The sequence below is a fragment of the Brachypodium distachyon genome, chromosome 3 (genome assembly GCF_000005505.3).
Source record: "Brachypodium distachyon strain Bd21 chromosome 3, Brachypodium_distachyon_v3.0, whole genome shotgun sequence".
In the NCBI taxonomy this organism is placed as follows: Eukaryota; Viridiplantae; Streptophyta; class Magnoliopsida; order Poales; family Poaceae; genus Brachypodium; species Brachypodium distachyon.
In genome coordinates, this window is record NC_016133.3 from 9547660 (window position 1) to 9570099 (window position 22440).

Sequence of the window (22440 nt, forward strand, 5' to 3'; positions counted from 1 at the left end):
TAGTAAAAAATCAACATGCCTTACACAATCCACTGTTCGTCAATGTTATGTAGAAACTCGAAACTTAAACCATCGATTACCCTATTTTTAGCAAATAGAACATCGATTACCCTATTTTAGTAAATACAACAAAACTAACACATACGTCTCTTCCCCTCTGTTCCGACCTACGCCGCTGGCGAAGGAAAAGGGAAGCAGGCGGCCAAAAATGACACTAGGCCAAGAACAAACTTTTCTAGAAAGAAACGATGAGAGGCGAGGCATCGGGGAAGAAGACAACTCGGGTAAGCTGATAACCTTGAGTTACCAACTTGTGGGGAAACTTGCTTCTGTCTACAAGCCTGTACACTTGCGGTCCCAATAACAACTTCATACACGACCTCAGGAGTAAACATCACTTCCAAGAAAACCAAGATAGTTGAGTTGGTTTTGAAAAGCAAGACATATGATTTATTTTAATTTTGAGGTCCAAGATCACAATGCATTCATAGGAAGTTGGTTATTTTGTTTTCAATTTCATTACATCTGCAATGACAAAGGATCATAACCACCAATTAGCACAGTGAGTATTTTTGTCACGAGTTTATATAAACTTTTCATGCCACCCCTTTGTGACAATGATATGTGATGCATGTGCATGATGATTACGAACTAATTGCATACTTTTTGGTACAACCGGAACCAATCTAGAGCAAAACATCCCCCACACATATAATTTACAAAGAGATGATATAATTTGTGACCTCTTTTCCTAAACTCACGAAATTTAGTTTGTCACCGAGGTGGATTATGATAATTTAGCATTTTCAACTACCTTTTGCCTGTTTTCTGTTGGATTAACCAATTTTTTCCTTCTATTTTTGTATGTATATGTCTACGACCGATTGTAAAGTAGGTTCAACATAGCACAAAATCAACCCCAATCTGACCGTAAAACATGATACAATTGGTGGCTTATTGCTTAAATCGTTTGATGTTAAGGTTGGTTTGTCCTATTTTAGGATGTTCTCGAATTAATTTTTCTACCTGAATGTATACATTTCTAAATTTATATTAGCAACGGAAATGCCAGTTTTCTAGTGTGGGAGGAGAGCAAGTGGGAGGGCATGCCTAAGCAAAGACGACACAAAGTCATTTTTTTTTCACAAAGTGAACAACAATAATCCCTCTGGCCGGAATTACTTTATACTAAATCCGCGACAAGTAATTCTAGCCGGAGGGAGTATTAAAAAAATTGACATGCCTTACACCATCCACTGTTTGTCCATGTTTATGGTAGACGTCATATTATGTCGAAACTCGAAACCCCGAACCATCAGCTACCCTATTTTTCACAAATACGAGGATATTTGGGATTATTTTGAAATGTAAGAAAATATGTAACTGAATGAATATAATTTCGTTTTTTCAGATAATAACTTAATCAACGAATACATTGCCGTGGGTTAGCATATGGAACCTTTTGCGTAGAAAGAAGAAAGAATAAAAATTGGAGGGGAAACCGAAGCGGAGTCTCCGTCGTCCGTTGGAGCCGTCGGCCGGGCCTCTCTCCTTTCCGGATTCCACAGCCCACGAGTCGACCACGATAAAACCCTAACCTCCCCACGCCTCCACCGGCCTCTCATCCAAGAATCCCCAAATCACCAACGCATCCACCAACAACCAGAGCGCGCCGCAGACACCCCCGACGGACAACATGGCCGTCGCCTCCGCCTGGGCCAAGCCCGGTTCATGGGCCCTCGCCGCCGAGGAGCAGGACGACCTCCCCCCGCCGCCGCCGCCCGCCCCCGCCTCCGACTTCCCCGACCTCGCCACCGCCGCCACCACCAAGGTCCCCAAGAAGAAGAAGGCGCAGCCCGTCTCCCTCGCGACTTTCAACAGCGCCAAGTTCGTCCCTTCCTCCACCCGCGGGCCCACCCCCGACATGCTGCTCAGCCTCCCCACCGGCCCCCGCGAGCGCACCGAGGAGGAGCTCGGCGGGGCGCGCTGGGGCAACATGACCCGCGACGAGCCCCGGCGCGGCGGATCTGCCTCGGAGGACTACGGCCCGTCGCGCGCCGACGAGGCGGATGATTGGGGCGTCAAGAAGCCCATGGAGAGGAGGGAACGGATGGGAGGCTTTGGTGGGGACTCGATGTCGTCCCGTGCTGATGATGTTGACGACTGGGCGTCCACCAAGAAGACTGCGCCCTCCATGCCCATGGAGCGGAGGGAGCGTAGCAGTGCGTTCGGGAGCGAATCGCAGGGGCGCGCTGACGATTCCGCCAGCTGGGTCTCCAGCAAGAGCTACTCTGCGCCCCCTCCGGCCCCTTCCGATGGCCGTAGGGGTGGTTCTGTTTGGGGTTTCAATAGGGACGGTGGTCAAGACGCTGATTCTTGGGGAAGGAGGAGAGTGGAGGTGAGCAGTGGTGATGGGAGCGGCGGTGCCCGGCCACGTCTTGTTTTGCAGAAGCGGACTTTACCGGTTGCCATTGTAAGTGATGGAGAGAAGGATGTGGATAAAGAGGAAGAGAAGGGAGACTTGCAGCCGAAAAGCAAGTCTTCCAACCCGTTTGGGGCAGCTCGCCCACGCGAGGAAGTTCTTGCTGCCAAAGGGGAGAGCTTGGTGAAGGAGGAGGATAAAGAGGAGAAGCTAGTTATTCAACCCAAAGTTAGGACTTCAAATCCTTTTGGGGCAGCCCGTCCACGTGAGGAAGTGCTTGCTGCCAAGGGGGAAGATTGGAGGAAGATTGATGAGAAGCTTGAGGCAATGAAGGTGCGTGAGGCACCATCTGAGAAGAGGTCCTCTGGGAGGAGGGGTTCCCCAGTCCCAGGAGAGGAGAATGGGAACGGTGAAGTGTCAGAGAGCCGCGACCAGGGCGTTTGGAAGAAGCCTGCTGCAGTTGAGGCAGCAAGAGAATCTGAACAAGGGTCTGATAACTAATCTCATACCTCTGAACATGATTTTATTGAATGTTACAACATCTCTTGCATGACTTGCCATGGCTGATCATATCATAGCTTTGTTTTATTTTTATGTTGCATGTTTTTTTCTTAGTGTTAAATTGTTTGATCTTGTTAGGTGGTCTGTGCTGGCTTAACTACAATTTAGATTTATAGCTGGAATGTCAAAATATCATGGTTGAACCTGGTGATGTTCGATTGGTAGTTGCATTAAATGTTCTACTGGGGAGATTGTGCGGCTCAGCTTATAGGATGTTGAAATATATGAATCCTTAACACACTGCTCAGCATAAACCCTGCGTTCTTATATGTGATATTAGAAGGAATTATACTAGTTACGTTTTGTTTACTGCTCTTCACTAATTTGCTGCTGCAGCCAGACAGCCAATTACGAAGCCAATTAAGCCATCAACCTCACACTCCTTCGGTTTTCTGTCATAGGAGGTGACCATCACGAGTTCTGTTGTTTAAGGCCACCAGGAGAACGCCTCATGTTGCCTCTTTCTTTTTGTTATGAAGCCACCTTCTAATCTCTGGCCAAGTGGCGATTCGTTAAATGATTGCTTCCGTTGTTTTTATAATTTACAGTTGTGACTTCTGAGTAGTGAATGGTTGTGATGGTAGGGATATCTTATCCAACAAGATCTAACCAGAGTGCACAGTGCATGCATGCTTTGTCGGATAACGTAGGCTCATACTGGCACAATTCTTGTGCTGAACTAGAAAAACATTACAAGGTTCAGTAAGCCATGATCACAGATAGGGTCACTGTCCTGTTTGAAAATGAACAATTTGCGGGGTGGAGTATTTTAGTACAATGGTAATAGCGTTTTGTAAATGACTTTAAGGGCAAATCCTCTATTACAACAAATTTAGTCGCAAATCTTCAATTTTGTCTTTAGCCACTCAAATTTTAGTATTCATGTTTTACTATTCGGCATGGTATTGCATCACAACACCGTAATGATGTTTGCATGGCGATATCTTTTTCTTTCTTTGTGTTGTTTTGAATGAAAACTGAGATTAAGGTTTAGCAAACATGGGTAATGTTGAGCTTGGTTTTGGACCAGTATGTGTTAAGTACAATTCCCTTGTTTGTAAGAACTGGGCATGTGATAGGGAAACATGAGATGATCCTAGGCTGTAGATGGATTCCAACATGTCCAATTCTCATTCTTTAAGCCAGAAAAGCACAATTCTCATTCCAAAATGTGATCGATTTCATATCCCCATCAACTGTACATGTGAATAAAAGGTCTTTTACTCACGTTACCACCCTTTGTAACCCCATGAACCAAATGATACCTTACTATCCCTAGTTAAATTAGGTCTCATGCTTCTTCTTGACCAAACAGATCGAAATGTACATGATCAGTATAATTTGAATGATGATATATGGTCACTTGGTAATATACTTCTGTGTTACGGTGTGGCGTCATATTGTTTGTTTGATGGCTGTTGTTTTTTCTCGATTGAACATTTATATATTTCTGTCAGGTGGCAAATTTTGGGTAATATAAATTGATTGGTTTTCGTTACAGTGGAACCATATTCTTTTGTCTTATGTCCTTTACCTTGATGTAGTTGCTACGAACTCTTATCATTTTATGATAGCAAAACTACTGGAAGCTTAAATTTTTCTTCCTGTATGCCTTTTTTTTGTTGCTAATATCAATCTCTAATGGACCAAAGATTGGTTTTGCAAATGCAGATCAGAGACAGTTGAAGAGAGTGCGCCTGCAAATTAATTTATGGCCGTGCATGTTCTGAAGAGTGAAGACACTTTGGAATCTGAGGGTCTACTAAATATATTAGCCTTGTTATGTTTGCTACTTGTGTGCGGCAACAGTTGTAACACCGAGTAAATTTTTGTCTGTTTCTTTTTTACCGTTTTAGCAACTGGTTACCTTAATATGGTGTCGAGAATTTTGATCTGGTAATTGTGTTAGTTGGTTATAGTATTCTTAGTCATGCTATGTTGACTTGATATCCAGAAGAAATACTTTTCGTTATTATTGTTTTGGTATAGCATTCATTTCCATAGGATATTTTTGGATTGTTGCACTATTGGCATTTGAGGATGTAGCATGTCCCTGCATCACAGGTATTTCCGAACTGTTGTTTTGATGCTACTTGATTGTGTATACATGCAAAATCATGCACATAATATATTGCAGAGTTTATGCACATAATATATTGCAGAGCCTCTTGGACAGCTTTGTGCTGTAGGCTGTAGCTACTATACTTTAAAAAAAACTGGTGGCTGGGGCGTGCCATGCGCGCCTCCTGGGGTGTTAATTAGTCTATCTGACGTGTATCATTGCTGTTTCCATTTTTATAGAATTTAAACATTACAATGGATCCACAATAAGATTGTGTATTTACAACTATAATGGAATAGTATACAAAGTCAACACCAACGATTAAAACGAATTATGGCTTTGCAAACCGTTGAAAATAGTTCTAAACCTAAACCAAAACGAACTGGTGCAGATAGTTTATTGGAACCCTTGAATTCAGAATATGGGAAAGTAGCTCCAGGTCGGGGGACTACTCCTTTTATGGGGATCGCAATGGATTTATTCGCGATATTCATATCATTGGGTATATTAGATGATCAGGAGAAGAAAGTAAACATTAGCACCGCGAGCCTTTGTTTCGCTTCATATTATATCACAGAAGTACCTATACGAAGGGAACTTTACTGCCAAGAGAGGTGAACAAAATTTGGCAAGCGCTAGTTAAATTCAAGCAATAATATCTTAAATGTAGCCCAATTTGGGTCAACCTGCAGCGTAAATGAGGAGACATCGCTAAACCAAAGGAATAACTAAGCGGTAATGTTGAGACGTCGTTTTTCTTTTTTAACTAAACTTGTCCTAAGGGAATTTATGTTGGCACCAACACTATGGATATTGGAAAGAAACACCCATCTTAAATCTACAAATTGCCCATCTTACCAAATCAGTTCCAGTTGGCCTCTTTTGCTCCATTGTACCCTGAGATGCATACTTTTTAATATATAGACAGAGCTGGTGAATAAATGTATACAACGATACGATACAACCATGGTATCACATGTCAAAAATAGCAAGTAAAAGCTAATCTTCTTTGGAAAACCCTTTCTACATCTATGTACATATCTTCTGCCTCTTCAATGGGATATACACTGTTAGAGTTTGTATTTGTATTCAGTGCATAACCGGCCGTATTCTCTACGGTCTTTGTATTTGTATTATTTCAGTTTCATTGATGCTTATGGTCGTTCACCTGGCTCTATTTACTTAAGCGCAAATCTGATGTTTTCCATGTTTTCATCCAGTTCCAGACTCACGTTGAACGTCTCCTCAATCACAAGATTCTTCATGTTCAATCTGTATTCTTTTTTCAGAAACTTGGCATTCTTCATCGTGTCTCGTGCCCACGTACACATGGAGCCGCTGAACGCAAACACCGCCATACAGTTGAAACTAGTCTTACTCTTTTAGCCCATTCATCTGTCCCTTTTCGCTTTTGGAGTGACGCATTAAGCTCTAACGTGAAAGGGGTCGGAATAAAAACCATGGACTAACTGCAGCATTGGATCCACAGGTACTAGTATTTAAAACCAAATCAAGGGCAAATGAGACAAGCATACAATAAATTTGACAGCAATTGAGGAAAAATAGCTCGGAGCATGTCCATGACAGCAATTGAGGAAAAAAAGTAAAAGAGTAAAAGTTTATGATATATATCACGTTAAAAAGTATCAAATACATTTAAACACGCAATTTACAGTCTCAAAGCAGAAATTGCCTCAGGCCTGAAGTCAATCCTAAGCCCTAAAACCCTTCTCACCTCAGCAGGCGTTAACAGCCATGTCAGATGCCCAGCATTGTCACCCCAGAAATCCAGTATCTCAGATACTCGCTCGAAGTTCAGAATAGTTGACATCTGAGAAATCCTTGAGAACTTGTCTCGGACTGGTTTCTGGGACATCTCTGAGAAATGATTAATTAGAGAACGAACCTCCTTGTCGAGCTGCAAGCCCCCGAGCTGGCTGAACTTCTTCTGCATCATGATCACCTCAAGCCTCTTGACAATAAAGTCGATGATCAAGTGAATAAAGGAATCATAGTTGTTCGATGTCATCAATGGCTGGAGCCATACCACATTAGTGTCAACTGCAAGGAGAAGTTTCTGCACCCATGGGTCATTCACCTCATTTTCCCCATATTCGGCATCATCCAGCTCATAGCTAACTGTGGCAACAGTGTCAAGGACAGGACGAATGCGGGGAGCCACAGATGCCACTAAATGCTCCAGTCCAGAATAAAGGATCTTCTTGAAGGAAGCACTGATCTCTCCTAGCTCTGATAAACAGGACTTGATCTTCTCTCGGTCAGCAGGAGCATGGAATATCTAATGACAAAACACAGAAGTCAGAGCATTAGCTGTGAAACATGACCATAATACCACATTGTAAATAAATAACCAATCCACAAATACTATAATGTATATTGAAAATTTGATATGTAATGGTATGGAAGAACTTCAGATGACCTCCATGCGATAATCTCATAATACTTCTACTTATATTGATGGTCAAAGTTTTGGAAGTTTGATTGCATGCATAACAGGACAAAATATATAAGATTTTTGCAAACAAGATGTTCTCATCATGCCAATTTGCAATGTGGACGTATTTAAAATGCGCAAGTTTTTCTTCTGTAGTCACATTCATTGATAGTAAACCACATGATCTACACTTGTTATTCAAGTCAACAAGCACACCATGTTTCAGGAGTGATGGGCTGACCACAAGCACCATCGGTAAACCCCAAATATAAAGATGTCCTTAGGGTTTTGTTCTCGATTTGCTGTGTGCAAGTTTGTTAGTAAACTCTTTCTTCTCTAATAAACGGCAGAGCTCCTGCCTTTGGTTCCAAACAAAAACATGTCATAGGGAAAACAGCACAAAATCTGCCATTCATATTCCATAATCCATTTTCATTAAATTGTCAATAGACTGGGAACACCATTTTAGTGATGTATGTAACATGTTTTACAGTAGTGTCATCATATTATTGTGATCTTGCTCTTCAATTCTTTATGTTCCTAAATTTCATTTTCCTAGCCTTCTATTTGTGCTAACTATGTTGACAGCTTAAACTTCTGACAATACTGCATCTGAAATCCGCTTGTAGTTCCGAACTTCTTAGTTTTCATGTAAGCATAGACCTAATGAATCAACATCGTTTACAATAGTTTGTTCTAATCATCTTCATATTGGTTAGGTCCTACATATTTGGCCGCCTATAGGGTAGAAGACACTAGGGATCACCATTTTAGTGATGTATGGGGTTTATCAATGATAATTGATATAATCAAATGCAGGGCGCACATAATTCAATCTCCAACATGGTTTTAAAAAGGGGTAGGGCAAGGCGACTCACCCCCGTCACAACTCTCAAGCACTTAACGCACGTGTTCAGGTGACTTCATAGACACATCATAAACTAGTATAGCAGCAAATCAGATCACTAAATGTATCATTAACAATACACAAAGCCAGAGGATGACACTAGCAGCCAGCCACTAAAATTATCGATTTTACGTTGTCAACAGAGCAGAGGGGGAGAGAAACAGAGGAGAAAGCATCCTCTGGTTGGCAATCGTTGGCAGCGGAGCAGAGGGTGAAAGAAACAGAGCAAGAAAGAGAGAAGAAAAGAGGGGGGAAGAGAGAGGAGGGGAGGCCTCACTTTCCCGTTGTGCCTGGATTAGGATGGAAGTAGTGGTAGTCACCAGAGCTCGGGGAGGACACACCGCTGCCTAGGGCTGTCTCCCTCTCTCTCTTCTCTCCTGCCCTGCTAGGCCCTACTTAACAACGAGATGGCACAAAAAGTTTTTCTGGTTCCAGCCCGGCCCAAACTGCCTGGTTCACGGGCTGCTCCTAAGGCGTTCACCCCAGCCCAGTTCATCATGTCACTTGCCATAAGAACGCTCTAGTAACACCTTGTCCTTGAAGTGGATGCCACATGAGCAGGTGCAAGGAGAAGGCAACACCTTAGTCCAGAGGGGCTTCGTACATTTGCAAGTTACCTGAGCGACACTCCAAGGATGTGTTTTAAACCATGATGTTACGACAATTGTCCGCCTTAACCATGCAAACAATGAAGATGCAGGTCAGATAGACCTTTACGACAACTAATTCAATTGACAATGCTATTTCCTTTACAATATCTTTCTGACAGCAAACATGATTCATTTAAGCTGTTTCGATGTAGGCAGGATGCTTATAATTTCAGTGGAGGGCCTCCATGGCAGCATCGTGCGCAAGGTTAAGGATTGTAACAGTATGCACATGATACGATTGGCTGGCACTGAAGTACTGATATTGCTAAGCCAGGCTGCTTGTTGCTCACCTTAGCTAGCTAGACAAGATCACTTGACATTTTGATCAAACACATGGATTGAAATATTACAATGGCAAGTGGAAGGTGCAGGAAAATAGGAAATAACCATCACTTTCCCAGTATATATGTATTATGAACAAGATAAAAATTTAGTGACTATAGCGGTGATTGTATCATAGAGGATTGGTCTCCCATCCTAGATAGCTAAGTGGGCCAGGATTGGATCTTAGGTTGTAGGGGTGCTCAACAGGAGGGCAAAGTCTTGGACCTCACTTCCCTCCTGCCGTGAGGGTAAGGCGCTGGCACCGGTCAGCAGTATATAGCCGGCTTACAACCAACTTGAGGATCAGAGGGCCAGACATTATATAGCCAGCTAACCTTGAGGATCATGGAAACTACTAATATCTGTAAGAGATCAAATCAAACTATAACTTCCTAAGATAGATAGATAACCATAACTCTATGATGGATAGATAACCATGTCACTAGCCTCCTCAAGGAGTTGGTCTGGCCGCTGCTGCAAGGCTGGGTCCTACGATTGTAGGTCCTGCCCCACATGACAATTGGAAGAAAACATTGATCTTGTTGAGTAAACCAATTTACAAGACAGTAGCTAAACTGGAGATTACTGAGAAGTTTGCAATTAAAAGAAGGTGAATACAACCCTTGATAGTTTATGTTGGTGTCATACAAGACATAATGACACTACCAACTAATTTCTATAGAATGCTGATGTGTTGCAGGTCATGTTTATACATATTCAGTTCACAACAGACAGCAGAGGCATTCATACCCTATCGATTTCATCTTGAGTGGATGCATACAAAGGTTAACTGCAATATGCATGCCAGCTTTAACATACACAAACAGATATAAGGAGACAGAAGTAAACTCACCTCTGCACAGAGCTCTTCAATCTCATGACGGAGCTTCAGCACATACTCTGAGCTCACATCCATGTTGTTCAACGCAGTCGCAATCTCCTCCCCAGTCTTCTGAACTCCAACACCACCTAGGAAGAGCTTTGCACCCAAGTTTGGCTCCCTCATTCTCCACTGCAGTGCTTCCTGGTACTCATTGCTCAGCAGGCTCGTTGCCCCACCAATCACAGCAAGTACAGAGTTTATGCTTGCAGTGGATGCTGCCCGCCGACAGCAGCTCTGAAGTAGAAAGAATACGTCGTCCACCATTGAGGTTGTGAGACCATCAAGCATTGGCTCGTCAATCCGAATGGCCTTCCTTATATTTTCCACCATGAAGAATTCCTCCAAGATCACATAAAACCCAGTCAAATCCTTCTCCATTTTGTTAAAGCTACCATTACGGAAGGCCTTCATTGCTTGCGGCCCAAGCTCAGGCTTGACATCTCGCAATGTACGGATCTTGTTCACCATAAACTCAGTATAGTCTTCACCAAGTTGTGTCAATGCAAGAATCTCCTCAAGATAAAGCTCAACCTCCCTTGGGTCCGGCCCTTCATTACCAGCTGCAGCATTGGCCACAGAACCCACAACAGAAAGAAGGTTCTTGGTGTAGGAGTTTATATCGGATGAAAGACGAGCAAGCTTTCGGTAATCCGCATAACGACGCAGGATCTGGGTGCCCCTTGAGTCACACTCTTCTTGCAGCTCAATAATAGCATAGGCGACACCATCCTCACCCCGTAGCTCACGAAGCACCGTATCATTCTCCTCAGCAGCAAGCACAATATCCTTGAAGAGGCGGGTGAGGCAGCCAACAAAATCAGGCTGCTCCGTGGTAGGCTGGGTTGCAGAGATTAGCTCGGCCAGGTGCTCAAAGTCGGCACGGGCGCGGAGGGCAACAACCTTCTTGAGGTAGGCAACGTAGACCTGCAGACCCTCGTCCGCAAGGGCGAGGAGAGGGAAGAGGCGGACAAGGCGCAGCACGGCAGGGTGGTCCTGGGCCTCGACTGCAGCAGCGAGCCTTCGTCGTGCAAGCCCCTCGACTCGGCGCTTGATGTCTAGTAGGTCGCGCCGGAGGTCATCGTCAGTGGGGAACCGTGCATCGATGGCGAGAAATTCGTGGGCTGCGCTGGCAGCGGCGGTGAGGTCGTCGGCCGCCAGGGCTCGGCGCGCAGCATCGAGCGCGCGGGAGCGGTCGAGCGCCGCCTCGGCGCGGGCCAGCGCGGATTCGGCGCGCGAGTGCGCCGCATCGAGATGGCGGACACGGGAGGAGAGTGCGTCGGCTAGCGCTGCGGTGGACGACGAAGACTCCCTGAGCGCGGCGGCGTCGGACGCGGCGAGCGAGAGAAGCGGCGGGGCGGAGCGGAGGAGGGAAGCCGCGGCGCGGTCGAGATCGGGGCGTCGGGCGAGGAGCGCATCGAGGCGGGCGTCGAGGGCGCGCTGGTAGGCGACGCACTCGTGGAGGAGGCGGGTGGCGGCGCCTGCGTCGGTGAGGCCGCGGAGGGTGGCGAGGGATGCGTGGTCGCCGAAATCGAGGGACGGGGGTGAGTCAGCGGTTGCGTCCGCTGAGTCGGGGCGAGGGGAGCGTGGGGTGGGCAAGGGATAAGGCACAACCATGGCCGCCGGTGATCCGCGAGATCTCAGCGCCGGATCTGGGGCTCTTAGCGCAGCGCGGGGTTGCTGCAGCGCCGGAGAGATGACCTTCCAAGGTATGGACAGCTGCTTTGGACCGGTTTTCTCCACTGGCCTAGTAGGTGTGTTTCTGTATGTGATAGTTCCTCTTTTTAGTTTTTACATACTCCGTATTCATTCACAAGGGAAAAAAAAAACTGGAACGGAATGAGTGCCCCTCTAGAAATTTTTCCATCATTTCTGTTGAGAACCAATTTTTCTCCCAATTCACATTTTACCTCACTTCCGGCAACTAGGATCGGCATGACTGTACTGGTTCCCTAGTAGTTTCTCCGTGTCCTAAAAAGTTACTCCATGGCCATGTCTGACCTACTGACCTAAAACATGCTTGGCGAAGATAATTTCATAAATGGATATGAGAAGGGCGAATTTATTCTCTAAGCCGCTGACTTTATTTTTTTATTGCGGCTAGGTAACAGGACTGGCATATGGCAGAAAAAAGGTGCACAATAAGACGATCCCCTGATTGTACTACAACAATTTGCATCACATTATGCATTCACGTTCCACTACAGCCATACAAGTAATCCACACAGCATGCCTCCAACAAATGGAGAACTAGGAAGAGAGACCATCGAAGAACTTCATGTAATCATCAAATGTCTCCGCATGCCTGATCTTACCGATGGACCCATCTTCTTCTACCTGCAGAGAAAAAGAAAGAAATAGCATCTTGAATTACTATCTCAATTGTTTTGACATGGGGAAATAGCATTGCTGCGCATTTCAAGCACCAATAATCACCGAAACTTGCACAAAGAACAATAGGAACAATAGGCAGTATGTTGTACCCAATATTCAGGTGGTCTCAGCTTCAGGTTGTAGGTGGAAGCCATGCTCATGCAATAAGCTCCTGCGTCGTGGACAACCAGGCCAGCACCCTACAATCGCAAAATGTCAAAAGGGTATACATGGGCTAAAATTGTCCAAAAGAGAACATAGAGGATTTTGTCAAACCTTGTCAGGTGTTGGAAGCTCCCTATCTTTGCCAAGGAAATCTGCAGATTCACAAACTGGCCCCACAATATCAAAGGTTGCTAATTCTGCATCTGGAGACGGAGAAGAAACCAGTTCGATATGCTGCAACACAATAATTATGGTGAATGATATGGCACAGTGCTCAAATGACTAACATAGATTTTGTGTTTGTTTCTGCACAAGGATTCCAAAACAGATACAGGAAAAACAAACACCAGACCCTAGCTAGTACCCATCAAGTTTTACTGCACATAGATTGAAATTCATTTTTTTTTCAATTTTTTTCAGTTTTCTTAAGAAGTTCTTGTTTTAGGGTTCGCCCATACAACAAATATGAACAGCTACAAGATAAACAATGAATCCATAATAGGTAAAACAATATATCAACACTGGTAGTTACAGTATTACAGGTTTACATACAACAGTGAGAAAGAAATGTTGTGATGAAATATTGTCCAAAAGCTCGTAATGTATTTATGGACGGTGAGAGTAGCTTATTTTTTCAAAGTTGCTCTGATATTTTATCTGCACTTAGCCGAAAATTATGGTTTCCAATAATAAATCCACAGTTAGACAAACCTGATACGCTCCATATAGACTAGGCCTGATGAGCTCTGCCATGCTGCCATCAACCACAATGAAATTCTTTGTACCATTAGTTTTAACACCAGTGACCTTATTAACAAAGCAGCAAGTATTAGCGATCAAGGATCTTCCAGGTTCAATGATAAGAGTAAGATCTCGCGAGAGAACCAATTCTCGCACCTACAAAAAAGAGGAATTGTATATGAGCATAACACTGTATGAAGAAACTAGAATGCATTTGCACCTAGCAAGATATGAATCAGAAACATAATACGGATAATGAGCTCACTGTGTTGATAAGATCCATTGGTGTAGGCAAGATTGCATCCTTGTGCTCGTAATCTATCCCCAAGCCACCTCCAATATTCAGGTACTCCAACTCAAAACCTTGTGCTCGAATTTCATCAACAAAGTTCACCATAAGAACTGCAGCGTCTCTAAATATATCAACCTAAACAACAGGGCCCATGCAACTTGCATCAGAAATGCACGCACTTACAAGCTACTTGATTTCAAGGAAAAGGTCAATTATTAGTCAGTAACAACTGAAACATAAGCAACAAAACCTGAATATTCACAGGAGCACCTGTGTATCAACAGGATGAACAAAAAAAAGCACATACTGGGAGGTTGAAGGGGGCAAGAAAAAAATATTCTGCATTAAAAAAATCCAATTCGGCTAATGGGAACAAACTATCCTGTATACTGAATTCAGCACAAAGTAACGATATCAAAGTACATTTCTACAATGAACTAGCCCCAGGCGTGGGAAACCAGGATGAAACCCATGCCCACAAACAAATGTGCCCATTACCGTTTTCCATTGGAGCAGTGGATAATAACACTATCCATCCTAGTGGCTAATATGGAATGTCAGGTCGTTGACGAATTCAATCAAATTCTTGACAGCAAATTGGCATCAAGGGTACATCTATACTCCAAGTGTTTGATTCTGCTCGCACTCTGCCAAACCCAGCTGTGACGGCAATGGTGAAGCATCAAGCTCCAGCCTTCCCAGGCGGCGCTGACATATTCAAGCGCCGTGTCATGTTCTGATACAGCACTAACAACATGGTAAGTGCACGTGCATTGTCACTCTCCTGGCATGTCAGAGTCCACCGACAATCATAACCTTGCCGCCAAGCTTGACCCATTCTTTGCCTCCTGCCTCTTTCACCACTGGAGGGATCTGTTCACCATGCTACACTCCATGCACCACTCCACGGGGACGCTGACGACGACCTTAAAGCCAACCCCATCTCTACCACGCCTCCAGAGAGGCAATCAACGGAAGTCAACGATTCCCAGTTGCTGATCGCCAGCGAGGCTGTGGCTTCCGTCTTCCCTCCATCCACCGCTCCGGTGACTGGAGGAGGGAGGCGGATCCCTGTCTTTCTTCTCTGGTGTTCGTAAAGGCAGGGACTCTATTTTGTTTGGTGGGGATGGTTTGGTGAGGGCTGCGCCACATCAAATAAAACTGCCTCGGCTTCCTCCTCACCACGATGACGTCATCCATGGCAGCATCCAGAGGCTTGTGGCCTTGTTTGGTCACTCGTTGTTCGCAGCGGTGAGATTGCTGTTCTTTGTGTCGATGGTAGTTGCTGTATTCTATAGCGGTGCCAGTGGTCAGGACAAGATGGTCCAGGAGCAGATTTTGCGGTTCATTGATGGCAGATCTGGTGCTCTCTCCCAACTTCGTTGGCGGGATGCAGCAGATCTGGGTTCAGACCAGCATGAGGATGTTCTCTGGCCGACGTGCTACAGTGACAAGTGCCTCGCTGCATGCGCCAGGCCTCTTCATCGGCACTAAAAGCCTCTAAGGCAATGGTGCTGCTCTGGATCTTGCTATGTTGGTGGCTGTGCTTCTCATCCAGCGCTGGAGTTTGGCGGCGGCTGCTGGCTTCAGTGTGTGCAGGGACTCCTTGAATCCTGTGTAATTTTTATTTTTTGGGAGTCATTTCTGCTTTGCTTCTCGGACACTTGTCTTCTCCCGGTCGGTGTAGCAGTTTCCATGTGTGTCTGTACTATTTGTACTCTGTTTTTTTAATATAATGCGTGGTTACTCTCAAAAAGAAGAGTCAACATTGGAGTTGTCGTGGTGGAGCCTTGCGCCATGCCAAAACAATGCAAACAGCCACAAGACAATGCCAGATGTCATCATCACGGAAGTCCCTCTCATGGCTTGCTCATTGTCAACCTGAGCCTCTCTGTTTATTTGCTACTCCACACTAGACTAGGCCTGTTGAAGATAGGTGCTTTTGATGTGTCTAATGAGTTGGGGAAATAGATAATATCCACTCTACGCATTTCCAATGGGAAATATTTTTGTACTCCCTCCGATCCATAATAAGTGTCTCAGATTTAGTACAACTTTGTACGGAGTTAGTACAAAATCTGAGACACTTATTATGGATCGGAGGGAGTACATTGTTATGCCAAAAAACTAGATTATGGTCAGCATCAGACCATTGTACCCTGTTACTCTGCTATGCTCATTCTTAATGATACGTGAACATTCTACCATATAATGAAGAGAGTTCCTACAATTCTTAAGCAAATGGTTTGAACTATATGTTTGTTACTGCGAACATATTGCATGCTGCACTTAATGGTGACAATGATTTATGTGAGATAAAACTATATCCATACCAAAATACACTTTATATAATTTAAATAACTGCAGCTGGTATGCACAAGTTTTCAGGTATCCAAAAATCGGATAAATCTTGATAACTAACATATGCAGTACATAACATGCATGGCTTTTCAATGAACATAGAAGTACGGTACTACACTGAAATATATGGACCCACCATTTATTCTGTAAGTCACAATTTCACTATAACATAATAACAACTTTCTACACAGTGCCTCGTTGATGGCACAGAGAAGAGTACCTGAGCTGACTAAAGGCAAAGTATACCATCAACAGAAAAGGAGTATTTACTGTTGAATAGTGCACCATGGGTTTTAACCATATTGACAATGAAAAGTGAAGTTAAACGTACGCTGCAGAGTGACTGTCGGCCTCACACAAGAGGCTGTCACAGCGCAAAGTTCTACCACCCTAAGCAAGTTTAGTAAAACAAATGCTCACAATTCTAAATAACTAAAGAAACAATTATTATTCTCAAATGGTGTAATAATACATTACCTTTGTAATGGTAGACCCAAGATGGCAATGAACACCCACCAGTTTAATATCATTTGGGTATGATTTGATGGAGTCTAAAAACCATTGCAATTTTTCATTGCGAATTCCAAATTTGGATGTTTTGTTTCCCGTGGCAACATAAGGATGAACCTGATGAGAACAATAGCAAATTTGAATGAAGTGCAACAAGACAGAAGCTCCATGACAGGAAAATGCCTTGTGTCACCTGTCAAACTCAATAACTCTTGCAATGTTTGATACAATACAACAAATTATGCTTTGATGCAATCTTAAAGCAACTGCATTAGTCATATAACATGGAGATGGTGTATATGATGGAACAGATAGCAGAGTTGTGTCTCGCATGCTATTTGAGTAATTGACAGTAAACTGCAATACCTCTTTCTAAATCTCACAGACACAAAATGAATAAATGGCAGCCTAAGCAAACAAAAGGTAAAAGGAGAATGGTGTCCACAATCAACTAAATAATCCGATTTTACACATTATGATCTTATCATTCATTGCATGTGTCTGTGCTTTTGAAGGGAGTAATAATTGTACCTGTGGATCCACATCTGGATTTATTCTGAGCAAAACAGGCACTTTCTTTCCTGCAACTCTTGCAGCAGTGACGATATTCTCCAAGTCAAATTCACTGTCTATATTTACAAATACTCCACTCTCTGCAGCTAAAACAAGATCTTCTAATGTCTTTCCATTTCCATTAAATATGCACCTGATCTTTGAAATGCGAACTCAACATAGTTAGTTACCTTGGTGAATTATCAAGTGAAGCACAATAAATTGTTGCAGATAAAGGGTTTACAAAATCAGACCAACATTTAACTACAAAAGCATGTTGTATTGTAGGATTTCATTATGGGTTATCACAAAGCAAGTTCAGTAAAATATGTTGCTATCAGACTATAAACCAAAAAATCACCCTTGCTGGTTTACACTAGAAGGTCTTTAGACCGATTGAATGTTAAATCCCAGTGTATGTTTAATTATCTAATTTTAGCCTATTAAATTACCGAGTTATGGGTAACCACGGGCAGGGGACGAAATTATTTTGAGGTGGGGCGTACTTTAAATCAGAAAACACCTCCCGGCGATCGATAGTGTTCCGAAATTTCAATTCAAAAAATTGAAGAAACTCAACATTAAGAACCTGCACTAGCCAAACTATTTTGACCGCCATGAACTGAAATTTTTACTCGTGTCCAGCAGTCATGCTTTTGACCTCATTGATGATCTTGAGTGGAATTTAGTTGTTGGTTATTGGAGACTGCACGTGCTGCACCGCATCAGCGTCATGGGGCTGAAGCTGCACCGAGATGTGGTACACGCGACTGGCGACAGCATGCTCCATCTCCCAAGGCACCCACAGAATAGGAAGCAGGACAGACTGCCGGTCTTGGAATCGTCGCCGACCTCCCTAGCTGCCGGCCATCGTCGCCCGGCGCCTGCCATCTCTCTCCGGTTTCCTACTCTCCTTCGGTCCTCCCTCTCCCAGTTTCCCTCAGGCCGCTTCCTACTTCCCTAGGCTCCTAGCAGCCAGTCTAGAGAAGTCAAGAGACCAGAGGTGAGGCAGGTACGACGAGGGCACGAGACGACTATCGATCTCAATCCAGTCGACTGAGCGACGAAGCAGCCCATTCAGGTACTGCATGCAGCGACTCCTAGGACCAAACAGGCACACCGACGGCACAACTCCCCCATATCACGCTCACTTTCTTTTCTTTCTTCGTCAATTCTCTTAACTCACAAGGTAAACACCCAGATTAATACCTATACCAGAATTTTTGCCCCGATTTGAGGTAGGGCGGGCGCCCGACCTCGCCTTACCGAGAGCTCCGCCCTTTTGGGTAACCAAATAAAATTGCCACAACTTGTCCACCCTGCTTTTGTCAAAATACTGGCCATGAATAACCTAAACCTATGTTGTAATTTTGTCTACAAATGAAAGTAGCTCCAATATAAGTCATTTTCATACTCCTAGATCTGCCCTGGAAAAACAGGGTTTAGATTGTGGGCTGATGCTTATGAGTGTAACAACAAGATGATTTCCCTAGTTCACCAAAAAATATCGTACAATTGCATCATGAAATGGGAATGAAAAGCCAGACTGTAAGTCTATATGCAGCTATTAAGCTGAGTTTTAAAAAAAATCATGCGTCAAATTAACAGGATTGGTGTTATCATGATGGCCATGTACTTGTCGTTACTGATCTAAATTGAAATATGGCCGAATGTTGTGGCAAACACACTTTACGCGCCACTGAAATCTGCACCTTCAACAAAATGCCAAATGAACAAAAAATAAATAAGAAACAGACATGCATTGTATAGACTAAAAGAAATACGGAGTACAATGCATGTTCACAGAGACTGTTATACTATTATATTATTTGATTAAATAATCCATACCCACTCTGTAACTCACAGCTCAGTGTTTAATTCCAATCAAATGGTGGTGCCAACTGAAGGTAACAGGCCACCGCCACCATTTGCCGATTAAGTATAATAATTAACAAATGACATTGTGTTCTACTCCATGCAAAATCAGAACAAGGAACAACAGTAAACACATCATACTTGCGCTTAGTAAATCCAGAGTAAAAACCGAATGAAGAAAACCGCACCTGGTAGGGTCAAATCCTGCCCGGAGTGCAAGGCGGAGCTCGTTGCCGCTGACAAGAACGGCGCCACATCCGAGCTCCCGCAGGAGCTGCAGCACGCGGAGGTTGTTATTAGCCTTGACGGCATACCCCACGATGGAGCGGAGCCCCTCCAAGGCTTCTTGGTAGGCGGTGAAGTTGCGGACGACCTGCGGCTTGCTGTATAGATAGAAGGGGGTCCGCTCGGCGGCCGCTATCGCCTCCTCCACCCGTACCCCTTCGCAGTACAGGTGCCCGTCGTCTCCGCGCCGGAAGCAGCGCTTGGGCGCCTCCCCCGAGGCTGCCGCCTCCGGCCGCAGGGACGGGGAGGCGGTGGAGAGGGAGGCACATAGGGGGTTCGAGCGTCCGTGATGGCGGCGCAGGGAGACAAGTGCAGGGCTGCTGCTGCTTGAGCGGGTGGCGGAGTTAGGGTTAAGCGACGGGAGGAGGGAGCGGGAGAGGAGGTTGGCCGCCGCCATTGCTAGGGTTTGTCTGTGTGGGTTGAGCTTGGCAGGGGACGGGGGCATGGGTTTTAGCCCTTCGGAAATCGCAGCGGCCAATCAAATAAAAAATTATGAAGTAAATCATGCTCCCATCGTTCAGCGTATTTTGTTTTGTTAAGACAAAACTTTGATCAATGAAAACTCTATTGATATGTGTTTTTTCATACATGAAATTTACACAATGGATTCGTCTTTAAAAATTCTTGCTAATGATCATCGTTTAGTATCATATAACTTACGTATTAATACAATAATTCTTGGTCAAAGGCTTGTCTTAACATGAAATACGTCAACCTTTGTAAAATGGAGAGATACAGTAAGTATGGAGTGGATATGTAATCTATAGTTGTTTTTACGGATGTATTTCAAATTATGCCGTGGACCATCACCGCCAACTAAGTATTTTTTATAGGAATATAAAGGAACAAATCATACGGTGACTATCCAAACTTGCAATAGTTTTGATTCGAAATACAATAGCAAAACGCATAAAAAAAAGTGTTCAATGGTGGTAGTTGATTGTAATTTGACAGGTTAAATGCTATGACATTGTTTGAACCCCTGTCGACGGCAACAAACACTAGAACGAGTCGAGGGGGGGGGGGGGGGGGCTTCCCAGCCCCTTCATCATCGGAGCTGGACAGAGCTTGCCAAAAGAGAGCTTGTAGTAGTATACAATGTGCAGTCATCGTGCTAAGACTCCAAAGGACCAGCGCACCAGATCAACAACCATCACCAAAGATAAAAAATCATAGATGAGAAGAGTCAGACATGAAACCACATGAACAAATACGAAAGCCAAGCGAAACCAAAGCGATTCACCGAAAATATGAAAAGCCGACCAGATCCCAAAAGATTTGTAGGAGTCGTAGCGAGGACAGGACGGAAATGACCTTATTCTAGCAGCAAGATATCGGCACCACCTCATCACCTGAAGAAACCTAAAACACGAATCAAATTTCTACACCAACTAGGCAACTACTCCATTTACCAGTATTTCTCTCATTTTATCATATTTAGTGAAACTTGTACTCCATCTGTCCATATTAAATGCCGAAATATTATATGTATATAGACATGTTTTAGTGTGTAGATACATATATATTTAGACAATTTTAGTCATTTATTATGTGTTGAAAGGCGTACCAATTTTTAACTTTTAGTTTCTATCTGTCCCGGTCCGACAGGTGCAACATAGTTTCACGATGGCGTGGCAGTTCTGGATGCCCTGCGGTGCGTGGAGGAGCACGACACAACAAACGAGGGACCCCGTGTAGCAGTATGCTTCATGCAGTAGGGCGTCAGCGTGAAGTTGCTGAGCGGCAGGGGCGGACCCAAGTTAAGCTGCCCCCACGCCAGGGCAGCTACCCCACTCAAAATTTCAGTCTTCTTGTACAGTTGTATTATATCATGCTAAACTGAGATTCCCCTCTCTGAGCCTAAACATTTGCCCCCACTCAACTAATTTTGATGTTATTTTTAAAAACATACAATTTTGTCCCTTCTCAATTACTCGTACTACCCTGGGACGGCCCATGCTGAGCGGGGGCCTGGGGGCGGTGGCTCCAAAGTCTTTTGAACCCACCAAGTCCGAGCGGTCCATGGCGCTGGTGCACGGCAAGCTCTTTTGCAGCTGCAACGACAACATCCAGGAGATCCACCTGGCCAGCGGCAAGCAAGTTGGGCCTGGGCTGGAAGTGATCCAACCAAGAGGACTATCGTTTATCGGCAAGGCCACCGCAGTCTACTCCATGCAGGTCCATGACGGGCTCCTTACGCCGGCAGCACTCCCCTCGACGGCGAGTCGGTCAAGGTGCTCTGCTCCGTCGGTTGTTGTGCTCTGCTGTCTGCTCCAAGAATTCGTTCGTATCAAGTCTCTCTAGCGATTGGATGTTATCTGACAGTTGGGCGTTGCTGCATGCATACAGATGTGAAACTGTGAGACTAATTCTGCTCCGTCAAACTTGAAAGAAAAACATTACTCTCTCCTGCTCATAAAAAAATATCACCCACTTAATACAAAATTTACAATGCTAACTTAGATGTGCGACATTTTTTATGGATCGGCGGGAGTACCTTTTATATATGGAAGCTGGGAGAGCATTTCCCGCCGAACTTACTTTTTATTCTATGTTACAATTTCTTAAATGGGGGTAAAAACGGGCACGGGTTTCACTATAGTAAATAGGGCATGGGCGTTGGGCGGAGCCAGGGCCCGGGCACTTGCCCAGGCTCCCCGAATTAAGCCTTCATAAACTATAGCAAGCAAGGTGATTAGATCAGCAAATTATTATGGCAAATTTCACTTCAGAACAGATGACATATATCTTGCCAGGCTCCATTTCTCGGCCGGCTCTGCCAATGAAATAGGGTAAAGAAAAAAAAAATCTGCTAAATGGAATAATTTGTGTCAACAAAACCAAATCAGGAGCTGGAATTTACTCATATAAAAATATAAATTCCAGAAATATATTTGTAAGGATATCTCATAAACTCAACATTCGAAGTATGATTTCCTAGATAAAATTAAACATATGAAAAAATAAACAGCTTTCTAAACATGAGACGCTGTGACTAAACTCATTTCAGAGTGAGACATGCTAT

General features: G+C 44.1%; 3 protein-coding genes across 3 annotated transcripts; 1 reads left to right on the forward strand and 2 right to left on the reverse strand.

Annotated features, from left to right (window-relative positions):
- The first annotated feature begins 1563 nt into the window (after positions 1-1563).
- Positions 1564-4989, forward strand: LOC100829111 (eukaryotic translation initiation factor 4B3). Its single transcript, XM_003572998.4, has 2 exons — positions 1564-2910; positions 4655-4989. The coding sequence occupies exons 1-2, from the start codon at positions 1697-1699 to the stop codon at positions 4689-4691; spliced, it is 1251 nt and encodes a 416-aa protein (XP_003573046.1). The 5' UTR covers positions 1564-1696; the 3' UTR covers positions 4692-4989.
- Positions 4990-6574: 1585 nt separating this feature from the next.
- Positions 6575-12013, reverse strand: LOC100832161 (conserved oligomeric Golgi complex subunit 4). Its single transcript, XM_003573007.4, has 2 exons — positions 10235-12013; positions 6575-7344 (listed from the first exon to the last, which is right to left on the reverse strand). Exons 1-2 carry the CDS (start codon positions 11876-11878, stop codon positions 6715-6717), a joined length of 2274 nt encoding a protein of 757 aa, XP_003573055.1. The 5' UTR covers positions 11879-12013; the 3' UTR covers positions 6575-6714.
- Positions 12014-12294: 281 nt separating this feature from the next.
- On the reverse strand, positions 12295-19871 carry LOC100834023 (probable diaminopimelate decarboxylase, chloroplastic). The gene is made up of 8 exons (XM_003573012.4): positions 19319-19871; positions 17235-17409; positions 16671-16820; positions 13806-13967; positions 13511-13696; positions 12911-13033; positions 12745-12834; positions 12295-12598 (listed from the first exon to the last, which is right to left on the reverse strand). The coding sequence occupies exons 1-8, from the start codon at positions 19858-19860 to the stop codon at positions 12512-12514; spliced, it is 1515 nt and encodes a 504-aa protein (XP_003573060.2). The 5' UTR covers positions 19861-19871; the 3' UTR covers positions 12295-12511.
- Between the last annotated feature and the right edge of the window lie 2569 nt (positions 19872-22440).